This window comes from Mercenaria mercenaria, chromosome 5 (genome assembly GCF_021730395.1).
Source record: "Mercenaria mercenaria strain notata chromosome 5, MADL_Memer_1, whole genome shotgun sequence".
Classification (NCBI taxonomy): domain Eukaryota; kingdom Metazoa; phylum Mollusca; class Bivalvia; order Venerida; family Veneridae; genus Mercenaria; species Mercenaria mercenaria.
In genome coordinates, this window is record NC_069365.1 from 36,103,573 (window position 1) to 36,127,487 (window position 23,915).

A 23,915-nucleotide genomic window follows, 5' to 3' on the forward strand; every position below is an offset into this window, starting at 1 on the left:
ATTATGCCCCCGTTTGGACTTAGAAAATCCTGGTTAAAGTTTTGCACGTAAGTACATGCATGTACAGCTATTACTTAAAGTAATCAATTAATGTTAAAAAGTAAGAATACTGTATGTTTTGACAATGTCAAAAAAAGTTTGAGAAAAATATATTGTATAAGTATAGCAGTAATGTATAGATGGTCACTGTTCCTATAGCCACATTATGCAAGTATATTAATGAAGGAGGTGTTTCATTCGTATAGGTCCTTACTGTTCCTACAGCCCCATTATGCTTTCTTTTTGAATACAGGTACAGGCAAACCTGTGTTAAGCACCAAACCAAGGATTTAGGAAAGACTTCGGTTGCTTAAGGCAGCAGGCAGCTGTTTAATGTTTGGGAAGTCAGCTGACTGGCTTTTTAAGGCAATTGGTTGCTTAATACAGGTGGTCACTAAGTCAGGTTTTACTGTAGCTGAGAACATGAAAACGAAACATTTCTGAACATGAAAACAGAACGTTTTTGAAAGAGAAACATGCCTCTGCATCAGTGTCTCTTATTTAACATCGTTTTAACGGCCAATATTTTTAAAAAAATACTATAATGTTACTCTGTTTCAGCTTGCATAAGGCTCCGTTAAAGGGAAGTTAATTGTAAAGATAACAATAGAGATCAAAGATTGATGCTAATGAACAGTGTTACTGTATGGTGAGTTGATTTTCTGAGCTTCATCTCCTTTGACATTGCCTTCAGCTACAGGTGTAAAAAATAGCGGGGAAGTCGAGAGCGAAATATATCTTTTTGACAAATTGACACACTGGTGTTATCTGAAATCTTTCAGGTTTAAAGCGATTTTTTACTCAAATTAAGCCAGGTATAATATTTCACAATGTATAAGTCATTATTTGATGTAAGAATCGTGTACAGCAATTTCATTGTATAGGGAAAGTATGTAGAGCTTTTCTATTAGGGTCAGGAGTGTAATATTTCACACCCTCGATATTTATGTTGTCATAAAATTATAATTTTCCAGCGTCTTTAGTGTTTTCTGAGTGTTTACGTAGTAAATAGGATTATTGACAGAGATCTTAAGGAAACGATAAACCTCTATAAATTAATAAAACATTCAGTGAAAAGCTTAAAATAAATAAAATCCATAGTAATATATCAATTGTTTGATACACAAGTTTCTAATTAAGTAATGGGCTAAGTAATATATAATAATCTTAAGCTATTTAATACATATAAACTAGCATATGCATTTTTAAAAGTGTAATTTAGTCGCATTAAATTGATTGGAGATTGTCAAGATATCACAAATAAAATGCTGACAGCTGATTGGTCAGTTCGTTCCTGAAGGCAGAGTATAGGCTATCATAGCAGTTTAAGGATTTAAGAGCTAGTTAATCACAGTGAACTGATTATAATACTATAGTAGTATTTTAACCGACTTGAAAAATCTTAAACTTACAAAATTTTGGAGGAACAAGAGAGAAGATATTTGAAATACAACTTTAAAAGGATTTAATGGATATTACTGTTTATAAGGTAAAAAATCGTGATATTTTGTTTTATGCCATTGATGAAAATATTGTCTCTTAAAAGTTAAGGTGTGTGTTATTAATTGCAGTTTAAATCAAATTAGGTAATACTATGTAATGTCAGATAAGCTGTCAATTAGTGGAAGATGAATGAATGATTTCTATATTGATATCATTAACAAGAGTGATATAGCAAGATTTTAATTAGGACCTTTCTTACCGGTACTTTTTTATATACCTCAATGAAGGAGAAATTCCTTGAAGGTATGAGTGCAGATAATTGGCATTGCATAAGTAATTGCCATTGTAACAGTTCAGAAATGGAAATCATAATGTTGCACTTAATTTGCAGCTGTATTTTATTTTTGAAAATACTGCTTTTTGTGACTGTAAAATTGAAAATTTCCTGTATTCTAAAAACTTACATTAAAAAACTTTTGTCAGTGTTTTGTATCAAAGAAATCATGTAACAAGCAACTTGTACTTTCACAATCTGTCAGAAGTGAGCTGACATTATATTCCATATTTGTTTACAACAGTCTGGTTTAAGATGTAAGATTTATAAAATGATAACACTTCCTTGGAACATAATGCATTCTAAAAGAAATGCCTTTGGCTGTTACATGTATTTGGTTCAGGCAGATAAAAATCACTTTTGATTTATGTTTTTTTACAGTGTTTGCAAATGTTACAGCAGTTAAATAATGCCTGAAGGTCTGAAATTCTGTCAATGTCTTTTTAAATAACATATGTTACACAAAAAAGCATATTGTAAGACTTGATTTAAAAACCATTTTCTACGTAAATAGATTCATCTGTACTCATTGAAATGCTTTTTTCTCACTTAATTTTTCCCTGCTTGCTTTTGCTTTAACATATAAAGCCTGTGCTTTCACTAGATGATATTTCAGAAAAAAAGCTAGAATGATTTTTGAGCTCACACATATTTGGTAGAAAAAATGATGTGTGTCTTTAATTTTGTTTTTTAATCTTTTACATAGAGGGCATACTTCAAGAAATGATTTCGAGTTAAGGATTGCAGTTACATCAGGGGAAAGAACTGTGTAAATATTTGGACTTCTGAGATAGTACAGTAAATAAAGAAAATGGTATAAATTACAGTCAATTAAGGGTATGATGTAACAGCTGTAAACACATGTCTGACCGTATGATACCTGTGTTATCATGTCATCACTGATCATTATCAGCTCGACTTTTACATGTAGATATGACAGATATACATTTGTACTTGTATTTTATTTTGTCCAGAGCTCGTAAATAGTCATTATACTACTCTGCACCTGTACTAATTGTTTTTCAGAACATATCTTTGTTCATTAAAACCCTTTTAAACAGTGATGTACAAAATGTAATATTATAATGTCCCTGCAATAATCAGATTTGCTTTCTGAAAAGAAAAAAGTCTGATTTTTATTACGATTCTTTAATTTTTTCATATATTATATAATGCAAATTTCATGTATTGTGGGAGAATATGAGACGGTATAAATATTCTTTTGGCCACCAACATCCGTGTTGGAAAGTGTCAGTGGTTTTTGGTATCACATTATCATATTATATTGGAACAGTAATTATATGATATTGTGACACTAGAACAAGGATACGTTGATACATATGTACCATAACATGCCATGTGCAAATACACCTTCGTAACATTTTCACTATCAAATTATCTTCTATTTACGGAAAATTTAACAAACTTTGGCCTTGTTTCTTCACTTTAAGGATTATGTTGCCGACTTTACTTGTCATATCTAGTTAATTCTTGCACGGAAAAATACCACATGATACAAGTGTCATGCCACTTTCACTGATTTAGTCTTCTTTTCATGCATAATATAATTCAAAAATTGCGTCAATAGTTTATTAGAATGATGTAACTGCAATTAAAGATTTTTTACGTATTAACTCCAATTATTACAGATTATTGCAATATTTACTCCAGATTAACAGATTAACACTGTTGCTTAATACTATATTTACCAGCTTTAATTGTCATATTTTATATTGTTGGGCAACATTATCACTTTAATAGAAATCTATGATAGTGTCTTAAGATCATTTTCAGTCCCTCCTTTAATCTTCTTTGCTGATTGATAATACACCTTGTTGCTAATTTCTTTTCTTTGACTCTCAAACACTGGTATCTCTGATTTTTCAGACTTCTTAACAGGTTGCAAAATTTGCATATTGAAAGTTATCTGCTTGGATATATTGCACGGCAAACATCTCGGGTGATAGTTATCTGTAGTTATCATCAGTTCTTATTTAAAATGATATAACAAAAAGATATCACTATTTAACTCTTATAGCAGTCAAGACAGGATTTTGAAAAAACTAAATCAGATGGTAAAATTTTCAAATTTGTTTAAAAATTTTATATTCATAATTAGTTTTGTCTGAAAAGCCTTTTTAGTTTTGGTAAGAACACAGATAAAATAAGGCCTATATTTTTATAAAAATTTTTTTTATCAAAATTAACCTTATACTTACAATGTTGTTCAACTTGGGTTGTTGTTGTGGTTTGGCTTCATCTGAAAAATTATTTATTACAGGCAAGCTGAGTCTCTAAATGATGGTTAAATAATCTTTATATACTAAAATTTTTGGGACGCTGACAATAAATCCTAAATGATGTACTAAGTACAAGTCACAATAAACTATGTGTTCAGTTCTGTTATGTTCTCCACCTAAAATTTTGGATATCCAAAGGATGTTAATTGTTAGCATTTTCCTGTTAATTATATATAACATGTTAGTGCTGCATTAGTCTAGTGTTAATTTAAATTAATGGTAACGGCCGTGATGAGAAATTGGTCATAAATTGTTCATGTTCATCTTCAGTAATGAACGCACATATATTTTGACCTATCCTTGCACTGCACTTCATAATCATAAAATGTTAATTATTGGGAGGTTGAAATGCCACGTCATTATGCAGTTTATTTTTGTCACATTTTGCTTAAAAAGTTGCAACCATTATTTTAGTAAAATTTGTACATTTTGTATACCATTTTAATTCATAAGTTTTGTGATATTGTTTTGCAAATGGGGTTATGACTTTTTGAAGTATGAGTGATTCTACAGGCTGTAAAGTTTGGCATTTACACTAGAAATTTAATTGCAAAAATGATTTTTTCTGTCATTTTGATATGTCATGGAGATAATTTATGTCACAATTAACACTTTAAATTGTTTACTGTTTGCCTAAAAGTTATTATTAAGATCTCTGTTTTTGTAGGGGGTACTTACTGCCTAGCGAATTTTAGTCCCAAAAAATTAAATTGTATTAAGTGTTTTTTTCTCTCCAAGCAAATTTGCTTAAATATTAAACATAATGACAAGACAAGATACACATATGGTAATATTGAGCCCATAGGGTGAAGATAAACAAAAACTTGATTTCTTGATACGCTTTCCTCAAACTTCAGGTGATTCAATAAACCTCGGGCAAAATGGAATGAACGTTAACATTTTATCAGTAGATATTTTATTTATATAGTTCTCTGTTCTTGTTTCAGAGTAATAGATGATTGGTTGTCACCGAATACTGGTGCGAGGGGTGAAAATTACAAACCTTGTGAAAGCGTGGATGGGCATCTTTTGAATTTGGAGATTGAAATGTGCATGGAAAAGATAATAGGATAACTTTGAAGGAACTTAAATCTGACAAGTACGGAATAAATGATATGACCTCATTGGATGTTTAAATTGTAGATTGTCCCATTAAACGGGTGAAAGGTACATTGTTGGAGTTTAATTGAATTTCGGAATTTCTTTTAACTGTTCTGTTGGAATTTAGAATTGAGCAATCAACACCCTGGAGTGTAGAGGAAAATTAGGTAATTTATTCCTGTGTTGTTAAAAAGCGAATGATATTCATAAATTGTACAATTGAGTATTATGGTGAATGACAGAATGAGCGCATTGTAGAATGTTATTGATATTCATTTAACTATGATTATATAGATTCTGCTGAAAAGAACAAGTTACAAAGGATAGAAAATGGAGTCTGCAGAAAGTCTTTCCTGCCTTATTTGTGTGTTCTCGTATCTCATCAACTATTCCGATGGTTTGACATACACCATTCCTGAGGAATTGCCTCGATTTAAACTTATCGGCAACATCGCTGAGGATGAAGACATAAGATCACTGGTGAGCGAAGATGATTACAACAGCTTAGAGTTTCACTTTTTAAACTTAGACAATCCATATTTAAAACATTTTGCCATAGATTCAAGCTCAAGTGATTTAAGCATAGACGAACCACTAGATTGGGAAGTAATCTGTCAATTTTCTACAACATTTTCTTGTCCAGTAACCCTAGATGTAGCTGCTCAAAGTAAAACGGGAACTTTCTTCAAAAAGATTAGCATCACGATATTTTTAGAAGATATTAACGATCATCCACCCAAGTTTGAGTCACCGTTCTTCGCATTTTCCTTGTCGGAATCTGAAGTAACAGGAAAGTCAATAGCAATAGATACCGCCACTGACATGGATAGTTCCAACTTTTCTGTGCAGAGCTATGAGGTAATTCCAGCAGACGTTCCTTTTCGTGCAGATTTTGTAGAAAATTCAGATGGTCCATCTATGTTGAATCTAGTGCTTACAGACAGACTTGATAGGGAAGTTGTTGACAGTTACTACTTTATGCTCGTAGCAAAAGATCCTTCGTTCAATGGAACCATGATGATTAATGTTACAGTTGAAGATGACAATGACAACAGACCAGTGTTTGAAAAGTCTGTATACCGTGTTAGTGTGAAAGAAAACTATCCTCTGAATGTAACGTTTCTTAATGTAACGGCTACTGACGATGACATTGGCCGTAATGCCAAGATTTCGTACCATCTCAGTTCTCAACAATCGCAGGAAATAAAAGATACGTACCAAGTTGATTCTTTAAGTGGCGAAGTCTATTTAGGGAAACATTTGGAATATGTATCAGACAAAGCTATAAAAGTGAAAATTGATGCAGTTGATGATGGTGAGCGACCTTTGACCTCCCAGACTGTTGTCGAGGTAACAGTGGAAGATTCAGAAAATAATGCTCCAGTAATTAAGATTAACTTGTTGTCAAATTCCCAGTCGGCAGAAACAACAGAATATGCAAGCTTTGGGTCTGTAGTGGCCTACGTGGAAGTTACAGACAAAGATGGAGACAGAAATGGACGTGTTAGCTGTGAAGTACAAAATGGTCCTTTTGGATTGCAAGCCGTGGAAGATAAAGAATATAAAATAATTGTTTTTGGTGACTTAGATCGTGAAACTATTGATAAACATAGTGTAACTATACAATGTCATGATTTTGGTGTTCCAGAATTAACTTCCTCTGCTAACTTTACAGTAATTATTCTTGATGAAAATGATAATGCCCCAAAATTTACTGATGAAGTTTATGAATCTACAGTTATGGAGAATAATGAGAATGGATCTACGATCGTGCAAGTTTTTGCTCGTGATGCCGATATGGGATTAAACAGCCAAGTCTCTTACTCTCTTGACCTGGAAAGTCTTGAAAACTTTTCAATTAATAACAAATCAGGCCTTATTACTGCAAAAAAAGAATTTGATAGAGAAGAAAGAGCTAGATATGAATTCCTTGTATATGCGACTGATGCTGGTTATCCTCCGCTATCGTCGTCTGCAAAAGTTTCCGTTACTATTGACGATGAGAATGATAATCAGCCACAATTCATAAATCTGCCGTATGTTTATCATATTCCGGAAAGTCAGATGAAAGAGACAGTTCTGGGTAAAATAACTGCAAAAGATAAGGATGCTGGAGGTAACGGGTATGTTTCATATAGTCTTGTCGGGAATTACTCGGAACTGCCGTTTGAAGTGTTACCAGACGGAACTCTGAAAACACTCGACAGTTTTGATCGAGAAGAAGTAGCAAGATATGCTTTTGAAGTTTTGGCTATTGACAATGGGATTGACATAAGAAAAAGTAACACAGCAAATGTAACTGTCCATGTAACAGACATTAATGATAATACACCAATTATAGTGTATCCACAAGGTACGAATGTTGTAAAGTATATTACATATATGATGCCTGCTGATACGCAGGTGATGAAAATTGAAGCAACTGATGCTGATGAAGGCAAAAATGCCGAATTGTCATACAATATTTTTAAGAGAAACGATACAAAAATGTTTGAAATTGGTAGAAATGGAGAAATTTATGTTGCTAGGAAACTGTATAAGGAAGAAGTAGACTCTTATTTTCTGGAAATTGTAGTCTCTGACAATGGTACGCCACCAAAACGGGCTTTGACAAAAGTTACAATTGATGTTCTGAATAAGAATGTAACTGCTCTTGGTGCCAGTGATGCTGCCATTGACAAACAGAATATCATCATAGCCGTTATTGTTGTTGTTGTAACTGTTGTTATAGCAGCAGCCATATTGATCATCATCTGGATCGTTCGAAGGCATGATTTACAGAAGAGAAAATTTTTTGGTAACAGAGATGCCCATCATAATGGGGACAATGATTCTGGATTTGCGTCCACTGGTGGACGCAAAAGTCCCGATGCTGTAAAACATTTTGACAACGGCTTGGTACTGTCTGCACCCATCTTGCCGCCAATGACAATTGACAGAAGTGACGGAAAATCAAAAGACGTTACATTCCAGGTAAGCTCCCCAAGTCTATATTTTCTATATTTTTATTTGTAAACAATATCGGTTTTTGTTGTTGTTTGTTGAAGAAAACAAATACTCAAAAGCCAAAAGAACGGTTAGTTGGAGATGAAATTTTGATAACTTTTATACATGTATTATGTTTAATTTGTATCCAACTTGTTTCCAGCCCTGCATTTGTTTGCCATCAAACTTAAAAGCAAGCATGTCATGTTTACATTATTTTAAAACATGCTGTCATTAAGATTGTTCAAATTATGAGTGTAGTTGAGTCATACCATCTTCCAGCAGTTAAAATCTACAATGTATATATGATTTGTTTTAACTACTTCAAGACAGTTATTGACTGTAATTACAATAGGTAATGAGTACAATAGGTAATGAGATCAGAAAAGGTCAGACTTACTGTTTATAATATTTTTCTTAACTGATTTAATATGCTTGGAAAAAAAGGGAAGGAAACATTTTTTTTCAAATTTATTGAATATGTAATAAATTGTGTGAAGAGTTTCTACAAAAACTGTAAAAAAAACTCCTTATTTACGAGAAGTCATTTTCACTAATATATGCAAGTTTTGTCACACATGAATTAAATATTTTCGAGAAAAATTTTACAAGTTTATATCAGTGTATACATAGTTTATCAAAATACATTCCTGGTTTTACTTTTTGTATTTTCGATAATTGAAACATTTTGTGAATGAATAAAATCGGAAAATCGCAGCAAATGTGAAAAATACGGTTCTTTCAAATTTCAAGCATTTTACAGAAACTTTCGAAGTGTGTGTCCTAGAACTTCAAACAATCGAGGTTATGTACTTTTATCGCTTCCTTTCATCACACTATAATCTCTAGGATGACAAATTGGTTTGAATAAAGTACTATTTCTTTAATAACGTATGACCTTCATGTCATTGCACAACAAATTGTAGAAATCTTTTATCTGCGATTTAGTTTTTGAAAAATTTTACTCTATTATATGAATAAAATTTTGGAGTGTTATTATACCTGCGACTTTATATAAAGATTTTCTTCTTTAACGTTGCTTGTGATATTTTTGAAATATGGCTTCTTTGTAAGGTTTAGATAGGAAGAGTTTCAATTAAAGACAAGAAGATTTAAATTGGAAAGGTAGAAGTTGCGTAAGAGTGTGAAGTGTGTGGCCCGTATGACAAAAGACAGTTTGAAAGTGTTGAAAGATGTTTTCAAGAGGCTCTCAATAAAGTCGTGCCTTGAAATAACATTTATCGTAAAATTTCAAATATTTTCAAACTCGGACAGTAAGTTGTCTATGTAATCGAGTACTATTAAATAAACAAGCGTGTATAACATAGCCATAGATATTACGTGAAGTGTTAAATTTGGTTTGAAATTTTTCCGATTTAAATTTAATCACCTCTTCAGAAGAATGATTAAGATTAGGAACCGTTGTTACTTAGGTAGATAAAACAGCCAGCGAAAATGATCAAAAAAATAATTTAAGTAGCTGTCTTTAAACAGGTGCTCCACGTTTTCGATCAAGTAAAATTAAAGCAAGGGCTCAATAAAGTCTCTTTCAAGTTTGATTTTAATCCTGAGCTCTCAAGATGTTATTTACAATAAAACATTTGAAAGGATGATTTAATAGAAACCGCCTCTTGTCTCAGTGATTTGTCACCAGTTTGATCGTGCAGAAGTGCGTTAATCCCCGAAAGTCCTCCATATTGACAAGAAACTTGCAAAGTCCGAAGTCTAAAATTAAAATTACGCATGTCATGAATTTTGATATATTGGCTGTGAAAATCATCAAGTTTCCTCTGGATAAAAGGTGCTGCGGACAGATTACAAAGGTTGGCATATGTTGGTTAATGCATTGGAAGGTTATTAAAGATGGCTCTAGCATTTATGATGATGTTGGCAGGTCAAGCAAAATTGATGGGCGTTTCTGTGCACAATATTTTTAGTGTTACAATCAGACAATCTTCACTCAAGCAGATTTTATTTGCGTTCATAAAAAAAGAAGCACAACTGTTGCCAAACTATATTACTGGTCAGATAAATGTCGCTTACATCCAGTAAATTAACAAATTATGCAAGATGAAAATGATCCCTTAATTCTTCTTCCCATTACAAAGCTGTTTTCTGTTAGGTTTTAAAATGCTTACTTTCCATTTGCATCTTTTTCAGAGCTAATACCTTATCATTAAATAATTGTACCATAAGTTACATAAATGTCATTCTAATGAAGATATTTGTCATTAACTCTCAGGCAAAGATCACACAGTACAATTTTTTAACATGTAAAAAGTTTGATATACTGTAGGCGGACACTTTGGAATGAACTGCATCATACAGTTTCTCTCAGAAAATGGAAATTATGTCCAGTAAAAACTGATAGGAACTTGACACTTACATGCATCAAAAATGCAAGCAATTGTTTAAAATTTTCTGTCAGTTTATTAAAATTTATGACATAAAATGCATCATAACTTTGACAAGTTCAAGTTGTAAAATTAAATGATAACTAATTATTCTAGCAGTTTCCTTGTATTTGTCAGTGTTTGAATACTGACAGATAGATAAAAATTTTAAACAAATTTGTTGAAAACAACTTGCCACTGGGCATTGAGGCTATATGTTTAATGTACAAGATATTTTTGATTACATAAAATACCAACTGTTTCACTCAAGTTTGAAAATATCAAAGAACTTTCGCGTTAGAGGAAAATGATTTTTTGCGCTTTTTGTCTCTATTTTTTATCAAAATCACTTTGACAGTGATACAAATCACCATTTTTATTCATTTAATATTGCAAACTTTCAATAGTATTGAAGCCATGTTGTCTTGGTACTAGATTAAAAACATCGTTATATTTGAAATTAACGCTATACCCAGTGCTCTTCCCTTTTGTTTTAATGAGTTTGGATTACGCTGGTGTTTGGATACACTGTGATCGAACATTTATCGAAAAGTCATCTACCCAGGGGCTGAATTTTCCGCACAATTCAGCCGTCGCCACAGATCAGTACTGTTATCTTTCCAGTCCATTAATCAGTTATATTTAAATGTTGCTGCGGTATTAAAATGTGCCCTGCAGTCTGTAATGACCAACGTAGCATCACAATGCATGATGGTCACCAGAGATCAAAGTGATCCTACAGGTATTGTTTAAAATCTCATCAATATGTATTAGTATATAGAAATAGACTTTTATTTTTCATAGGTACAGAATAGGTATAAACATGTTTACTCAATTTCCCTGCATCAGATCTGGGATCATGATATAAATATTACGTTCATCTGCAAATGAAGTCTTATTTCAATCTTAAGTCTTAATGAAGTCTCAAGTACAAAATATATTGAACATTCATCAACACTTTCAAAGTTTGAATTTAGACAAAAGTCACTGAATGCTAAATTGTCAGCCCCCTTTTTATAAAACAGTTGATATTTCAGTCAAATTTCTTCTAGATCCTGATTTCATATGAAAAAGGCCTATAGATTGAAGTCATAATAAATTATATTGTTTTGGATTTGAACACTTCTCTTGGTATTATGTTCACTGTGACAAATGTTGAAAAATTACTTAATAGTCTTCCTTTTTCATAAATCATGCACATTAGCATGGTGTCTTGGGCTCTGCACATGAGAAAGTAGTCTATTTCTTTCATGACATACAAGTTCATGAAAGAAATAGACTACTTTCTCATGTGCAGAGCCCAAGACACCATGCTAATGTGCATGATTTATTACAGAGAATAAAAAATATTAATGAAACTGAAAGAAATTATTTCCTTTGTGTTAAGTTTAGTTTACTTTCTGTACCAAAGTTTGTCTGCACATAAAAATGAATCATTTTTAATGGATATTACTTTTGAATAGACATCAAATGTTTATGAAGATATATCCTGCACAGACCTATGATTACTATTGCATTAAAATCTGCTAAATGTGCTTTAAAATTGGCCATAATTTCCTGATTTTAGAGGAGATAACTTTGTAACATGTTTAATCTTACAGATAACGTCCAGTTTAGTACTATTTTATAACTGATTTTGCGAAAGTAAAGTACATTAGGTATAATTCTAAAATTTTGGAGTGGTTGACTTTGTTAGTTTACTCTTCCATTTGTTTATTTAAGCTTGTGATGCTTCCTTTTCTTTGTTTTCTTCGAAAAAGAAAAAAAAAAGACCATTGTAACTTATAAAAACCAAGGATATGATTTGAAAATTTTTGTTAGGTTATGAACTTATTAAAGAGCAAGAAATAATTTTATGTATAAAAAGACAAAAAGATAGCAGAATTAATGACTTCTGGTGTCAGTCATCTTAAATCACCATCTTCTTTTGCATCATCATCATCATCATCACCATAATCCTCCTGAACACAATCATCATCATCATCATTATCTTCTTCACCTTCTTCATTATCATCGTAATCATCATCATCATCATAGTCCTCCTCATCACAACCATCATTCATTCATCATCATCATTATCTTCTTCACCTTCTCCATTATCATCATAATCATCATCCTTTCCTTCATCATCTTCATCTTCTTTTTCTTCTTCTTTATCATTATAACCATCATTATCAGTATCATCATCATCATCATCATCATCACTGATCATCACCATTGTCTCATAACTATGTTGAAGAAAAAGACATTTTATATGTTTTGTTTTGTTTTGACTAGAAATCGGAACCAGTGTTTCTGTTTATACCTCAATGCAGAAAAGCTTCATACTTAATCCATAAGTAAAAGTATTGGACCAGTATATACGGCTAATCCTAATCCAGTGGTAGCAGATTAGCAGCACACTTCATATACTTATCTGTAAATCCCTCGGTGCCTATGTCATTTCATGTAATGTATACAATTACAATGCAGTATTAATATAATCAGCTTACAAATTACTGTAAATAGGCGGAAAGTTGAAACATTTCTTTTATAAAAACATTACGGAAATGAAATATCTTACTGTTTGAACCCAAAACAAATTCCAACTTGTCTGAAAGAAAAATGATACAATAAAGATGTTACATAAGATATAAATTTATTATGATCTTTACATTCTGTAAAAGTATTTACTGGGGATATTGAAAAAAATAGCTACGATTCGGAAAACGACATTTTGGTATATTACATAAATGCCAGATACTGTCTTTGGTTATTTCTTTGTAAAATTCAATGGTTGAAATTTTAATTAGACTGTTTTCCAAACTTTAGAGTATTTTAAGGACACTTGTAAAGTGTTGACATGCCAGTTCTAACAGGGAATGTGACACTTTCTTCGCCGGTCATCTTTGGTCAGTACCTGGTCACTGAAGACCGTACTGTCCCGATGTATTGAAACATGTGACGGCAAAACATCACAGTTTAAAATCCCCCGCAGCTCTGTTTTAAATATTTCATCAGTGAATAAAACGTAATTGATTCTTTGTTATGTGTAAATTAATTTACAATAATGGGGCAGGACACTATGACACATAGTACAATGCGATTTTAGTTTGTTTCCCAACAATTTGAACTATTTGTCATCCCCGATTTATTAGGCCTATCAAACAGTAGGTGACTGCGGCAAACCTGAATGATGGAATGAAATTTACAGACTAGGATGTATTAAATCTGGAAATTTTTGGGTATGGGGTGTCAGCTTGTCCTCAGACTTAGGGGTACAGGTTAAATTTTTAGATTCATTGCATCTCAAAGACATAACTATTTTCTATGTAAGGCAGTTAGAGAGGGAAAATTTTGTGCTGATATTTGTAATGTGTCATTGGCAGAATATTTTTAGTTTGAATTGTCGAGTTAATTATATGAAAAACACTCAAAGAAACGCCCTACAATCAGACATGCAAAATGTTACGTAAGATATAAGTGTATTATTTGTAAAAAAGAAAAAATCTCATATTAATTTAAGATCAACATTTATCGAGAATATATATCACTTACTATGTAAAAGTGAATAATATGTTAATAAAAATCTACAACAAGCCAGCATGATTTTTCAGTACAGTCAATATTTCAACTTATGATGACCACCCTACTAGTTGAGAGATTTTTTATGTATCCTTGGGCAAAACACTATATACAACAGTGACAGCAAGAGTCATTTAATGAGTAGGAAACTCAAGAGATTCATATCTGAAGTAAACTCAGATCAGTTTCATATAATAAGTGAAAAACCATGTCACTGCTCGTCCATGACTCAAACTCTTCCACTGATTGCGGTATAATTTTTTCATACAGGAAGTCATTACTACTGAAAGAAGTTCCATAATTATCAAAGTTTCGTAAAAAAATGTTTAATAAAAGACAAGTCACCTAAATTTATTTTCAAAAGTAAAACTGTATAAAATTTCCTGACCACACATCGAATTTCAGGAACGTGTAATTGTTAAGGGCCTGTGTGATATGATTGTTGCTGAACTATGGGACTGAGGTATAAATTACTTTATAGAATACGTTTACTGTTTTACAAACAAGTGTCTTGTTATTGCCAAATAAGGTACCCTGGTGAGTCAAGCAAATAAACGTCATTTTGAGGACCGAAAAAGCTAAAATTTATCGGGTTTTGTTAACTCTTACTCCGTATGGAGCCATATTAATGTGTCTTTTATGCCGGCAAAAATGAATTTATGATTGGAGTTTTAAAGTTTAATCCATAGTTTCAATAGACTAAAAGAATTTTTATAGGTTTGAAATTCGTAAATCTTTTTGTCAGATTTCATCTCTGTGACTCCTATTAATAAAACTGATAAAGATGTTAGACATGGTGAAAGATTTCAAAAGGTCAAAACAGTGGGCAGCAAGGAACAGCCTGTATGCAGTACAAATTGACTTTAATATCAAAATAATCCTGTCCTCTTTCTTTCTAAATAGATGAAGAAAATTATTGTAAATATTCTGCTCTATTTCAAGTGAGTGTTATATATCTGATATTAAATACGTGTGTAAAAATTATTCTTCTCATGTTTAAAATTTGTAATGAAAGGTTTAAAATGAAAAAAAAACAGGAAATAAGAAACATCACTTTCAAACATGGCACCTGTAAAATTGCCCTCAAGTAACAGATATTAAACATTTGTCAGCATGTTAACAGGATACCTTTGCAAAAATATCAGACTGCAGCTGATGATAGTCTCATAATCTTTAAAAATGATATTCTGTTGTATCCTGTGTCTTTAATTACATGTTACTTTGTTTGACACAAGATATTCATTGCAGAAAAATATATGGTAACAGTATTCAAACTGTAGTTACCTTATGGTGATATTTTACCATTTTTTTTGTGTATTTTTATAGTGTTCTGATTAAGTTGTTGAATTGCAACTGAGGCCATGTCAGGCTGCTATCATGCCATATTCTAGTATGTATTTTGTTAGGAAGTTGACAGTTACTTGTGGAGATGTGGTTATTTAGTTCCAGCAGTAATTTAAGATTTCTGGTCAGCTACCAGACTGCTAGTGTAAAAGAAATGAAATGGTAGGGTATCATAACTAAGGCAACCATTTAGTCAATAATAACGATCAATATTAATTTTTGTATCAAACAAAACTGAAATCACCTGTTTCTCTGCCTGGAGGAAACTAACTTGTACATAGAGATGATGTTAATAAATTGATATCATTTTCATGTACAATTTGTTAGATAGGAAAAATACATGATATTGACATGCTGAAATCGAGCAGAGTCAGGTTGCTGGCAGCTGCCGTGATCACCGAACATCTGGTCATGTGATACCACCAGAGCTCGGAAAATAAGGCACAGGCTGTATTAGTTTGCTTCTTTTTCCTCGTTTTGATTTCATTAAGTAATAGATACACAAAGAGTGACTTTGCATTTCATTAAAAAGCTCTGCAGACTTTTTTCTGTAATAGCATATCTAACACTATGTTAATTTTTAACTTTGGGTATAAAATATTAAAATTTTCTATATATTTGTCTTTATTTAAGTAACACACATCAGATCAAAATCTGTATTGGGGCTTTAAGGTCATATAATTTTTCAAATGTAAAAATGCAAAAAAATAAAGGAAGAAATTTGTTTAAACAGGTGGACGGATAGCTAAGTGGTTTGCACACTGGCCTTCAAATCCTGAGGTCCGGGGTTCGATCCCCGGCAGTTACTCGGGAATTTTCAGAAACGCTTTTCAGTGTTTCCCACCCAACTAGAGGTGTACTGGTCAGGAACCCAGGCAATCCTCGCGTGTATCAGTGCTATACACTGGGCAGGTTAAAGAACCAGGCTCTCTATTCGCAACGAGCTAGGCTAAGTTAGCCGGACAAGCCTGTATCTGATTTCTGATCTCTCTGTCGTGGGGGCTTTGTCTCACTCTGTCCCTCTGGTCAGATCGCTCTGTGTCTGTTCTAGTAGAGGATGAATTATGCGCCCTGTGTGGCTGCATTTGAATTATGTAAAGCACCTTTGAACGTGAAATTGATCATGAAAAGGGTGCTATATAAATCTGGTATAATAGTAATAATAATAATAAACAAAAATGTATAAAGTTTTGTTTTTCAGTGTGATGTAGAAATTTGCTTCAATTTTTGCCAATGCATAATAATGATTTACTTAACTCCCAAACATTATTATTTATACAAAGTTTAAGCAGAATCTCTCCATCTTTGTAGTTATTGTTGTACTAAATACCTTTGTAAGTAATTGTTGTAAGGCCAACCATTTTCATTGTTTTTGACTGCCGATTATTGTACCTTTATTCAGAAATCCTGTTATTTTTGACATTTACTCATGGTCCATAAATAAACACTGATTGGGTTTGCAACAAATCATCAAATATACTGATGCATGTTTATCATGTACCAATAATATATACCTAAATCATTAAACGATTTATTTTCCGATAATATACGTAAATCATTAAATGATTTATTATCCGTATAGGTATACATGACTGGTCGCAGTTTGTATTGTTCCTACAGAATCGTAAATTAAATTTGAATATTAATCCGCATTTAATGATCAGTTTGCATTTTGCTCCTGGGAAAATAGATAACAGTATTAATGCAAGATTAATTTGATTTGATTTGACTGTAAAGATTAATTTGCCCCATGATTTTAAACAAAAGTATGCACGCATTTTGTTATAGATAAAACCTGGAGGGTCGCTGGTTTGGAAAATTCACAAATTCGCACCATGCTTGCTTTTGTGAATTTGTTTAAGTTGCTAGAAATTTGAGAGCTTGTAAAAATGTGCAACTTCTGGAGTGTGAACTTCTAAATTTGATTTTAATCATTCCATGATATCTCTCGGTGCTTTTTGATACAAAGTCACAGATAATTGTTTGGCCAATATTGCCATTTTTGAAGTTTAGCATACCTGGTGATTGCGTCTGAATGAAAATGTTCAAAAACTGCACCTTAGTTCAAACAACCAGTGAAGCATTTTATTCCTAGTGTCTGCTTGGTCACCTGATAAGATCACATGTTCATCTGGAAATAGTGTTCATTTCTTGTATAACTTGGTAACTTACAGGCAGTTTATTTTACCATGATAAGCATGCTTTTAATTTTGATGGCTACCAAATTTGGTCTCCTTTTCATGTGTGAACTGAAATAACATGTATAAACACTTGATTCAGTTATAGTACAAATGATAAAACTAAGGATTTTAGTTAAACATTTGTAATTTACATGAATTTTATTTGATGTTTGCAGGACACAGTTCATGTAAGAGAGAAGAGCGCAGATTCCACAGTAGAATCAAATGGAGAGAGTACAGTACAGTTACATAGACTGGCTTCCCTTCGCTTACATCAAGCATTGATACAGAACCATAATAAACCATGGACCAGTCAGTCTGAGGTAAGACAAGTCACAGTCTATATTCAGGATAGACTGGCATCCCTATGGTTACATTAACCTTTAGCCTACTGGCGGCAAGTGGTTTTGTCTCTTCGACCAGTGCAGACCAAGATCAGCCTGCACTATTCGCTGTTCAGTCAGTAAATTTTCAGTGAACCTCCCTTCGAATAATAAGTGGTATTGTCCAAATTGAATGATGGACCAGTCCATTTTAGAAAGTTAGCAGGGTGAAGATTAAGCATTGACAAACCATGTACCAGTCAGCCTGAGACAGACAAATCACAATTTAAATTCTAGAGTCTGACAGACTTGCTCCCTCAAAGTTCAGGCATTGATACGGAGCCATTATCTTACAAGTTAAAAATTGAATATATAAGGCCTCAAAAATATTGGCTGGTATTTCAGAAAAAAAAGAGTTATATATAGAAGACGTGTTTCATACAATTTTAAGATTTATTGTAGGCATGTTAAATGTTGGAATCTGTTTCAGTTTTGGTCTGTCTTCCATTATAATATTATTTGCCAATGAATTTTTAAAGAAAAATTAAGTACATGGTGAAGCATTCATGGTTTACCAGAGTATCGGTGTCAGGATTTCAAAGCTCTTCATCTGGCTTTCAGATTGACCAGGCTTGACTGCTTTAAAATTGCGATGTCATAATGAATTTTTATTTATAACTGGAACAGGTTTTTTTTATGATCATTTAAAACTCCTGTTATTTCCTATTTTTGTAATTGTATATTTTATAAATGAAGAAGTTTGTCCTGTCCAAATATGTTAAATGACTAATGGTGTTAAAATCATGATCTTGCCAATACATCTAATCTACATAATTATCACTTACTATCGCCGAGTCTCCGTTACCGCTAAACTGTAAATAATGCCAAAAATCGTATTGTCGGAGAACAATTGGATCCCAATAAACCCATATCTGTCTCCATCGTCTTTTATAGCCAAAGTTTTGTGATGATTTTAATAGATTTTAGTATTCAATTACTAAATTTATCCACCACAATAATTGCGGTTTATAGGATATTTGGAGGTATTATAGTCCGAATGGACCCTCTTGTGAGAAAAATGACCCCTATCATATCTTAGCGCCATTTTCACATACTTCTAATATTCAAGGTGTTAAGAAATATGTACTGTTTTATGATATGAAATATATTTCTAAAACTGAAATACTAACTTCATATGTTCCAGTAACAGGTAAATACGTTGTAAATTCACTAAAATGAGAATGCGATAAATTGTATCTTATAAATAGAGGTCTTTTCATATTGAATTTATTTAACAAGTTGAATAAAATAATAAAACGTGAGGCTCTGCCCAGCATTTAAAAGCTGTACGGTTGATATTTTATGGTATTACTGTTGTATTTCAGTTAAATCAGGACAATGGGAAAGATGTCAAGAAACAAGAGGACCTGCACAGTGATCTCTCCGCCGACACGGCAACATACGATAGCGGTATTGGTGGCAGCGTATCAGACACAGGTAAATACAGAGTAATCAGGGTCATGCAATTGTCAGTTTCTAATTATGACTTGTGTGACCATTTGTTGAATAATGCAGATATGCACATGTCAGTTAAAGGTTTTCAGTTCTAACAGATTGTTATAGCTGTCTAGAAAATAAATAGATGATATTTTCAACTTAATGAGAATAAAAAAATAGAAAAGCATGTTAGGTCCATATTTTTAAAGACCATTTACCAGAATTTATGAAGTTTTAATGTTTCTTTTAATACTCAAAAATATATTATTAATGTTGAAAATGCATAATTAGTCTAGAAAATGCATGTGTCATTATCAAATTTTAACGATTGGTTTCAAGTTAAAGCCCTGTTTGTTATTAGAGAAAAATACATTAAGTTGCTTTGAAATTCTAACTGGTATCATGTGCAGTCAGTGACTGTGTTTAAAAGCGTTTTAATGATTTAATGGTGGTGTTGTATTCTCCATGATGATAGGTTAACGAAAAACGAATCTGAAATCGTCTTTAATTACTTTTGTGAATAATTGTAAAAGGTTTTTGTTGATGATTGGAGTTGGTCCCTTAATGTCTTTTGTTAATCATTGAAAAATCCCAATTAGCATTAGTAAAAATGATAATTTGATATTTTAAATGTTTTCCTTTTTTATTTTTTTACATTTTAATGTTCACAAATATTCATTTCATATTACTGTTGGTTCAGTGGTTACTCATGATCTTACGGTAATTAGCAAGTTTGTTGGCGCATTCTGTAATGCACTGTAATGTATTGTATTACAGAACTTATTATTTAGATCTTCCGCCACTTTGGTATTTGTAAGGATAAACTGTTTGTACTAAATAGATCCTCATTAGAAGTTAAACACAGTGTAATTACTGTAATGTACTTATTTGGTCATCTATACCAAGATATAGGGGCCCCGTAATTGCTCTAAATTATCATGTATGTTTGTATACCGGAAGAGAGAAGGTCATCTTTTCTCTATCTCCCTGTATAACAATTTCTAGTTTTCACAACTGTTCCACTTATTTCAAAACAAAGATACATTAAATTGTCCCTAAACTTAATCAACAGGTCAAAACAGTTTCCCCTTATTTAGTCACAGACTCACAGTCAAATCTGCTTGATAAGAGGAGATCCTTATTATCCTTTCTTCTGATATACTAGGAAAATGACTACAGTGTTCCAATTTGTTATTAAAATCTTTGCACTGGCATTGTAGTATCAAATAATTTTCACCTCCATTTGCATTTTGAGATGATATCTTTTGAACTTCATTACATGAATTTGAAAGTTGGAATTACGTAAAACTGCTTTAACCTTTAGCCTGCTAGCGGCGAGTTATTCTGCCTTTGTGACCAGTGCACACCAAGATTAGCCTGCACATCCATGCAGGCTAATCATGGTCTGCACTGTTTGCTATTCAGTAAGTAACTAAACCCCCCTTTAAATAATAAATGGAACGATGGACCAGTTCATTTTAGAAATTTAGCTGGGTAAAGGTTAATTAAAACCAATTTTTCTGTATGTCACTACATCTTTGAATATTTGTATCTGACCGTCTGCTTCTCCCTGATTTCAGGAGATTTGAGGATTTCCCAACTGCAGCTTCTGGTGAAACAAAATGGCCGTAGAGGTCAAGCTCCTCACAAACCAGCCAAACCTCCGAGAGTCATTGCCAGGGGTCATTCCAGGGCCTCAGATCAACCACCAGAACGACCTCCACCTCTGAAGAACAATCCATATAAATCTAAGTCACCGGTACAATCCCCGGTACAGTTTTCACCAGCTGTCAGTCCGAGTTTGTTCGCAACTTCTAGTCCGACACCATGTAGTCCAAATCAGGCGAGTTTCTTTACAGTGCCGTCACCAACACACTTTACAGATAGACAAAGTCCTTCAAAAAATGTTGTGCAAGATTTATTAATGTATAAAAAATTTCAAAATGGTTTACATCTGCCGAATGGAAGGTTAACAGTGGATGAGTCAGTTGATACGACGCACATGGATGATGATGGCAGCACGACATCGGGCAGCTACTATATAGACAATACAGTAGAGGACTGGAAAAACCCACCCGTTTGTGATATATACGTATGACAAAGTGCTCATCAACATCCCATACAGTGCAAGGTAATAATGACTTATTTGTGTATTTTGAAGTCTTTAGGAAAATTTGTGTATTTTGAAGTCTATAGGAAAAGAAAAAAATTAATGGAATTTAAAAGTCACCCTAAAGAATAAAAAAGGCTGATACAGTAATATTTGATCCACCAAATCCAAACAGTTTTTGTCAGTTGTAGCTTTTTTCTACAAGATGATCAAGATATCAGCTATATATCATTCCAAAGGTCTCTAAGGGAGTAGGATCTTTTTGAATTTTCAAAATATCTTTAATAATGCATTTTCCAGTTGTAAAACATCGAACAAAATCAAAATTTTTGATAAAAAAGATAAAAGCTTATATTTTACAATTTTTTTTGCATGGAAATGTTGCTTTTATGCTGAACAAGATATCCTGAAAGTTTTATACCAATCCATTTAAAAATAAAATTAATACTGAATTAAACAAAAAATTTGGTGTAAAAAATGGTTGAAATTTACACAGGAAATTGCCTCCCCCAAATTTTATTTTTTTATGATAAATTCAACACTAACAGATATTTTGAAAATTTAAAAGTCCTTTTACCACTCTGTGAGTTCTTTAGAATGGTGAATAATAAAAATGGTAAGGTTTTATATTTAAAGAAAAATCAGAGAAAACATGTTAATGGAAAAGGTGGAACAGACTCTAGTTCAGTAATATCTTAAGAACATTACTTTAAAAGAAATTTACCAAAAAGTAAAATAATATTAACTTTATGTTAACTTGTTAAATTGTACCTTGATAAGTATGCCACAGAAAGTGAAAACAAGTTTCATGGGTGAGTAACTTAAGGTTTTAAAATTAAGTAACACTTTTCCTTGGCATGATAGTACATAATTTTATAATAATGATAAAAAATATTGAAGTGGTCAATTTGTTTTGTGTAGTAAATTAAGAAGGTGGAATGAAATAAGCAGCAACTGAGTCAGTTATGGTTCTCTTTGCAATGGAGATATGCAGTAAATATTTGCCTGTTTGTTCTTTTTCCTGGTAACAGGAGTATTTTAATGACTTTCATTGGAGATAATCTATGAAATTGTTGACATGAAATTTGATTTTAATTGATGTACACAGAGTTTAGGACATTGTCTAGTTGACATTGTGTGCATTGGATGATAAGATATAGACAAAAGTAGAATACATAGGGGGATATGACACTTTGAAACATAGACAAGTAAACAAGGGACAAGGGCTACCATGCAGAAGTCCGATATTTGCTTGCCAGTACACTTTTCTGCTCAAAGGGAGAGTAATCTTGTAAAATTGTTCCCAGGGAGTAGAGAATTACAGTTCTTTATGGGAAGTAAATTGGGTACAATATAACCTACTGGGAATACTTAAATGTATAGGTTGTACATAGAGAGGTTATTGCTGTAGAGAAGTTACTTATTATGTCTCCCACCACACAGTGGTGTGGGAGACATACTGATTTACTCCTGTCTGTCTGTCTGTCTGTCTGTCTGTCTGTCATAAATCTTGTCCGTACTCTGAGTCGAACAGTTCTCATCTGATCTTCACCAGACTTGAACAAAATGTGTTTGACAATAAGTCCTTGGCCAAGTTCGATAATTAGTCAAATCGGCCCAGGCACTTCGGAATTATGGCCCTTGAATTACCGAAAATACTGATGCCAGTGATACAGGTCTTGGTGCATGGTTGACTCAGATACATAGTGAAAGGCCATTTACTCCAAAACTTACTCCAAAACTATCAAAGGTATATTTTCTGTGAGTAAACAGTATATAAAGACAGACTTACTATTCAGATGATTAGGCAGTTGTGGGAGACATGCGCTTTTGTCAAAAACAGCTCTAGTATTAGAATTGTGTCTGATGGGAAGAAAATTATCTGGCAATATAGGGCAATAATTTGTTCCAAGGAATTGTTGTTAACATAGATGGTACTGTACTCTATCAGTAATTTGAAATATCTTTGTATTTCAGTAAGCTAGAAGATTGGTTTGTGACTGTGATATGACAACCTATACCTACCTCTAGAACAACAGTGTTTACTCCATGATACCCTGACAGTGACAATCTTGCTTCTGTTTAAATGTTGGAAAAATAATAAGGTAAGTTGAAAAAAAAAATTTAAAGTGGAAAATGTGATTAATATGACTTCATTTAATGCTGTAAATCTGGTTAATCTGCGAAATCAGTTACAGCAGTTAAGTGTTCAGTTTCAGTTAAACTTGTGTTAGTCTTGTGTCATTCTGAATTTAATAGCTAAGAAATCTTAGAAAAATTGAAAGCATTTCATATTAGTGAA

The 23,915-nt window shown here is 32.6% G+C and overlaps 1 protein-coding gene across 3 annotated transcripts in view; it reads left to right on the forward strand.

Moving 5' to 3' along the window:
- Nucleotides 1-23,915, forward strand: part of LOC123556887 (putative protocadherin beta-18) — a 37,744-nt gene that overhangs the window by 12,982 nt on the left and 847 nt on the right. Inside the window, exons 2-7 of one of the 3 annotated variants that reach the window (XM_053543197.1) lie at nucleotides 601-688; nucleotides 5,064-8,190; nucleotides 17,860-18,006; nucleotides 19,392-19,503; nucleotides 21,084-21,634; nucleotides 23,591-23,718. In XM_053543197.1, the coding sequence (XP_053399172.1) occupies nucleotides 5,548-8,190; nucleotides 17,860-18,006; nucleotides 19,392-19,503; nucleotides 21,084-21,601 (3,420 nt within the window). In that variant the 5' untranslated portion in view covers nucleotides 601-688; nucleotides 5,064-5,547 and the 3' untranslated portion in view covers nucleotides 21,602-21,634; nucleotides 23,591-23,718. Of the gene's footprint in view, nucleotides 1-600; nucleotides 689-1,096; nucleotides 1,529-5,063; nucleotides 8,191-17,859; nucleotides 18,007-19,391; nucleotides 19,504-21,083; nucleotides 21,635-23,590; nucleotides 23,719-23,915 lie in introns of those variants that run through there. The other 2 variants (XM_045347947.2, XM_053543196.1) reach the window with 2 other exon arrangements.